Here is a 6,000-nt window from a genome sequence, read left to right as displayed (position 1 = left end):
TCCAAATTAGCAAGGACAAAATTAGTTTAGTCATCAATCTGATCCTTTACATACAATGTGGCACATTGGCAGCTCAATATACACTACTATTGAGATCGGTCTCTGGAAAGCGAACAAATAATTTTCATTAATTTCCTCGTGTGACTTCCTTTTCAGTCAAAATTCCTTGAGCACCATGGAAAGTGTAAAGTCCCAACTCTGCACAGTTAACTCAAAGTTTGTCCCTGCAAAATACTCTGGCCATAAACCTAAAGATAAAACCAAATTCTGCATTACAGAATATAGTAGCCCTGCACAACACCAACATTAACAAACTGAAAAGCCAGTAGAGTAGGTCCACTGCATGAACAGAGTCACATCAAGTGTGAAAGTGGATAATCAACCTGCATCCCTGCGCCTGCACCATTTGAATTTTGACAAATAACACCTGTAAACAAAACTGCCATCAGGACAAAAACTCATCATACACCCCCTCGACTGAAAAGGCCAATCTGAATGAAACCTGCATCCAAAAACACAAGTTCCCAAAAATTCTGTTTCCCACTACAACACAATCTCACAGGTGAACACCATTAAGGGACACACGGGATATATGGATTGATCTTTCCAAGTTTCCAACACTTTCTTTTCCCTCTAAAATACAATTCCCAGAAGAACAATGTTCATAAGGTGCCATCTTTACCACAAAAACAGTATTTCAGACGCTTCTTGTATAGTCAATTAAACCTGCACTTAAAACCTAATCACAACTTTTGAACAAGCCAATGTTTTGAGCAGACCCACCACCCAACCTTCCCAAATTTTTCATCAATATATCACAACTCAGGGCTAAAAGAGCTGTTTTCCTTTTGTATTGCCAGAGCAGCATTCCAATACTGCGTGCACCTGTAAACGCCAACCTAAAAAAAAGACCGAGAGCGTAGCTAGCTTGTGCAACTTTCCACAATAACCTAGGAATGCCTAAAAACAATGTATACAAAAACACAGCTTGCATACAGAAAGTGAATGGGATCATCAACCTGCAGACCTGCACAAAATCAAACTACCTGTGAGCTACATAAGGTAGCCACAAAATCAATCTACCTGTGTGTGAACTACGCTTTATATGCAGCCACAAAAGTTATCTACCTGTGTGCTACTTATAAGGTTTCGCTTGGTCAACAAAGAGAGAGTGAAGGGCCCGATAGTACGAAAGCTTGAGTTTTACCTATGTCATTGATTTGATTTGTAACACCCACAAACCAACCAAACTACCTGTAATCTAGATAAGTTAGACAACTCATTATAGGAGTACTCCAGCAAGAAGCTCAAATGGATGGGCCACAATTACACACCTAGTGCCCATTGTCGTTCTCATAGCTGTTGGATGGTTGCTTCTCATCGCGTTCTCTATTCCACTGTTCAATTTTTGCTCGTCGTTCAGCACTACCCTCTCTTGCTTCCCTCCCAGGACTTCTTTCTCTATGACGAGGAGGAGATCGCCGGCGACTTGAAGGACTATAGCCTCGGTCACCATCCCTTCGCCTATGTTGTCTACGATCATCACGATTATGCCTTCCATCATCTGGAGCCCCACGGTCACCCCCACCACGTCGATGTCCTCTCCCACCATGACCACCATGATGGTCTTCATTGTACCTATCACCCCTATCTTGCTCTCTGCGAGGGCTATTACTCCTGCTACGACTACGACTCCTGTTCTGCCTCCTGTTCCTCCCAAATAATTGTCTGCGCATCTCCCTGAAGAAAAAAATTGATGTTAATTCCACTCTGTAACGATTCAGACAGTGTAGGGGCCTATGCTGACCTGCTTGTTTTCTTCAAATGCATGAAGTTACAATATCCACCTCGGTTACAGGTATTCTCTTCATACTGCCTGCATGTTGCTTCTCTAAAGTCTGTTACAGGAGAGAAGTCAACAATGATAGGGCGCCCTGCCGAAAAAGAAGCAAGTGATAAAAGACAGTCAATATTAACACTACCAACATGCAAGCATGTTAAAAAAGAGTAATACAGTTAAAAGCACAAGTATAAATACACATTCAAGACTCCATTCAGAGTCAAATTAGGACTAGAAACAAGAAAATTTGAAAACAGACAGCATACCAGCATAGAATCTCCCTGTCATTCCCTGCAGGGCAGCTGCTGCCTGCTCTTCTTCACGGAATTGTGCATAAACATTACCAACCTGCATTAAACAAATCAAGAGTAAGGATCTGCTCACCAAAATAATAGAATAGATACAAAAATTCATCACAGCTAAAATCATAATACTACAAGATTAGCGCCCCATATTTATTAAAGAAAAACATTACAAGATTACAAACATCTGATGATGACTAAAAGCACATCTAGTCATAATCCCGCATTATTAGCCAGCTTAATCTCATATTGCAACAGAATGATAGACTACAATTTGATGCAACTAGAAGACCATTCAGCTGAATTAATCACACCTAGATGCAGAATATATTATACCAAAACACACACAGCAAATGATCGAAACTAAATGCATTATCATGTTTATTATATCAAAGAGCACAAAACTACAAAAAATATTATAGCTAAAATATTACCATATGATCGGCCATGTTGTCACAAACATTTAGGCTTTCCAATTCCCCATACTTGCTTAGCTCCTCGAATATGTCTTCATAAAAATTCTGTTTAAAAGAAAAAGATATCATACATAGCTGGAACTGCTTCACATCAGGAAATCAAAACAAATGAACTTGAAAGATGTAACCTCAAAAAGAACGTCTCAAAATAACAAAAATATTAGTATTAAAAACTAAAAAAGAGGAATCATAGTACACATAATCTTCCTAGAAGAGAAGCATCTTGTCAAGAATTCTCTGCTAGAAGTAAGAAAAACTAACTGTAACTGTGCATGGAAGGAGAAGTGAACATGATACCTACTTTAAATATGAAATTTCAAATAAAGAAAATTGCATTTAATATACATAAATTTCTGCATAAAAGAAAAAGGGAATAATGAAACTACTTCTTTCAAGAGCTATGAAATGCAAATGAAATATTACCTCTGAATGATTACAACTAAAACGCAGGAATATGAACGATGAAACTTGAAAAGAAGGAAAATCAGTCAATTCATAATCTTTGCAGCACAAAAAACAAATTTTCAAAGCCGCTTTTCTCTAGCTTTTCATGAAATAGACTTTATCATAATTGAAAGATATGCTGGAAAGGTTAAATTTGGAACGAAGCAATAAAAAATGCATCTAATATACATAACATGTCTAGAAAAGAAGAAATTGCTAATACTGCTTTCGGAAAGCTACAAAAACGGACACTAAATTGAAGGAGAAGGAGAAGGCTAAATTTACTTCAGAAGGACAACAAGGTTACCATAGATAATATGGATCAACTTTGCAGAGACGAAGCAATGATTTTACAGACGTATTTGAAAGATATTTCGTAAAAATCAGCTTACTTGAAAGATAATAAACAAAGGGCATCTACTGACATAACCTCTACAGAAAAGAAATAAACTTTCTAGTCTGTTCGTTGGCTACATAGAACTACAGAAAACAGAATTCATCATAGCCAAAAAAAACAGACATCGTTGAAAGATGTGATTTATCCAAAAAAGAGACAAAATCGAAATGCTTGCAGAGTAGATAAACCAACATCTACATTTTTCTCCTTACTATCTAAACACAAGAAACAGCTGGTTTGGCAAAGATATGGATGAAACACAAGAGATAGCATGGAAGGAGACGCAAATAAGTTTCTTTTATCTTTTTACCTCGAAATGCTCCTGAATCTTACGCGGATCCATGTTCTGAGCAGGGATTTCGACACCTGGAGTGGTGTAGTCCGGCCTCTGATACATATTGGAGAAGAGTAAGGTGGGGCTGATGGTAGGGCGATTGTGAAGGCGGGAACAGCGATCTCCATGACGGCAGGCTCCGATCTTGAAGTAGAAGGGGCAGTTCACCCTGTCCTTCTCGGTGCCGAAGATGGAAGCGAGGTGCTCCGCCATCGCTGACGCCTCTCGACTCTTCTGTGTCTCCCTGTCTCTCTCGTTCTGCGTCTGTCGTCTGAGTCTGAGTCTGCATGTGCGTGTGGAGGGGGAGAACTTAGGTATTTTTGTTATTTGTTTGGGTTTCGTGGGATTTACGGAAGTAGCCCTAATAGTTTCAGGAAATGTCAAAACTAACCCTCCTTTCTCCTCCTCGTGAATGGGGGTGGGGAAAGGAAACTAATACATATTATCTAATGCCATGGTAACACAAAGTTTTGCTTTATCGAGCAAAGATGTGGACATGCACTATCTCTCGTAGCACATGGAATGAGATTGAGAAGATTCAAATGATGTTTTTAAGAAGACAATTGGGAGTTAAATCCATCACCTCCTACCAGATTATGCTCTTGGAAACAAGTGTTCGACATATAGAGATATCGGCACTGCAAGGAGTATATAGATACATTGCAAAAATCAAGAATACATATGCCAAACCATAAAACTCCACATCTTGCTTGGAACATTGAATGTAGAGTATAAAAGAATCGCAAAAACAAATTTCTCTCATTTGGTTGGGTTGACCATCAAAATATGGTTCAAAATATGGGATGTGGACGCCCTCTTAGAAGTTTCAAGTGATGCTATGAATTTTTTTATGCAGTTATTGAGGAAAGATTCTTAGAACCAAGAAAGAAGAAGTGGGAAGATGCTAAAAGGAGAAAAATTAAAAGCCAAACATAAACCCTTAATGTTGGGTTTTGTATAAGGCAAGAAGACCAATTGATCGTATTCAACCTTATCTCATTACTAACATGAGATTAACTCTCATCGAGCCCTAACATTCCTCCCCGCTCAATGACACGGCCTAGGTATTGAAGTTGCATTATGGCATCAAAATCGGCCAAATAAAATAAATGGGAATGCCAACCACATTGTAATATTTTCCACCACCTTGCATTCAACTTACATATATTCCACACCTTTTTTTTGTTAGGAGATAACAAAGATAGTGAGGTCATTGCATGATGATACAATACATTTGTAGTGACCTGTAATAAGCGTGTACCATCTTGTAATTGCCAATCCTCCCACGATGTGCATTTGTTTTCAACGTCAAAGATCTATGCAACAACGGTATATCTTGACATAATTTCTCCTAAATAAATCCATAAATTGGGGGAATGCATAACCATCGTTTAGCATCTTCAAAATTTGACAACCTTTAAGATTCATGAAGAATGACATCTCCCAAATGTACAATCCCCAATAGAAATAAACAATTGAATTGAGATCTCAGCTTCGCTTTTCCATGCCAATACAACACTCGAGAAGAAATGAGCAATTCATTTTGTAACGAATTACAAAATTCTCGATGGAGCCCACTCAAAAAGAGATAATACATCTTGCCATGACCTTACCAGTTATGGTCAGCATACAAAATGTCGAATCTTTAGAGGAATACATCCTTTGAGTAATGACCACCACAATGCTTTAATCTTTGTTTTCCCATGCACCAATCCTTCATGCTCGATAAAATATTGCGTCATAGATATTCATGGTTGATCTTGTCAACACATAGCTCATAATAATGCAAATCTACAAGACATCAAACACATTTCCAAATCCAATATTGTTGCACCACCTAATTGTACGGGAGTAGCCAAATCCGTTTTTCCCTCCCGCTACAACATGAACCGTAGAGGTTGCAACATGTGTAATGCCTTCTTAATCCAAGGAAGTAATGGTAAAAAATATATAACTTGGGTATCAAGATACATTGCACTACTTTGAGTCGAACATGAGGGAGAAAGATATACTTGGATTTTATTAATGATTGTAGAGGTCAAATATGACCTATGAGAACAAAAAGTAATTGGAAGATTACCAATGATAAGTACCCTCTGAATCAACTATTGCTAATCAATAACATAAGAGATGGGGGCTTCGTTTATGTGGGATTCCAACAACATTTTGCCATAAATGGAAGTGAGTGGAAAATCATAACATCCACA

At 38.2% G+C, this 6,000-nt stretch overlaps 1 protein-coding gene and 1 long non-coding RNA gene across 6 annotated transcripts; both read right to left on the bottom strand.

The window, feature by feature from the left end:
* Positions 1–496, bottom strand: LOC147865583 (uncharacterized). The gene is made up of 2 exons (XR_015529668.1): positions 384–496; positions 1–290 (listed from the first exon to the last, which is right to left on the bottom strand). It is a non-coding gene; the product is annotated as an uncharacterized LOC147865583 (long non-coding RNA).
* On the bottom strand, positions 1–4,090 carry LOC147865582 (splicing factor U2af small subunit B-like). 5 transcript variants are annotated; one of them, XR_015529667.1, is made up of 7 exons: positions 3,770–4,090; positions 2,577–2,663; positions 2,107–2,188; positions 1,808–1,934; positions 1,335–1,740; positions 1,129–1,254; positions 1–1,027 (listed from the first exon to the last, which is right to left on the bottom strand). XR_015529667.1 is itself a non-coding variant. In XM_087318426.1 (6 exons), exons 1-5 carry the CDS (start codon positions 4,004–4,006, stop codon positions 1,335–1,337), a joined length of 939 nt encoding a protein of 312 aa, XP_087174552.1. In that variant the 5' UTR covers positions 4,007–4,090; the 3' UTR covers positions 1–1,254. The 5 variants fall into 5 exon arrangements, 3 of the variants coding, with proteins under 3 accessions (XP_087174552.1, XP_087174554.1, XP_087174555.1); XR_015529666.1 differs by having other exon boundaries at positions 1,129–1,740; XM_087318426.1 differs by having other exon boundaries at positions 1–1,254.
* Positions 4,091–6,000: the final 1,910 nt, after the last annotated feature.

Source organism: Azolla caroliniana, unplaced genomic scaffold (assembly GCF_043228905.1).
Source record: "Azolla caroliniana isolate FFs.n. ecotype wild unplaced genomic scaffold, voAzoCaro1.0.p SCAF_4, whole genome shotgun sequence".
NCBI lineage: Eukaryota > Viridiplantae > Streptophyta > Polypodiopsida > Salviniales > Salviniaceae > Azolla > Azolla caroliniana.
Note: the sequence above shows the minus strand (reverse complement) of the source record. Positions and strands in the feature narration are given on the sequence as shown.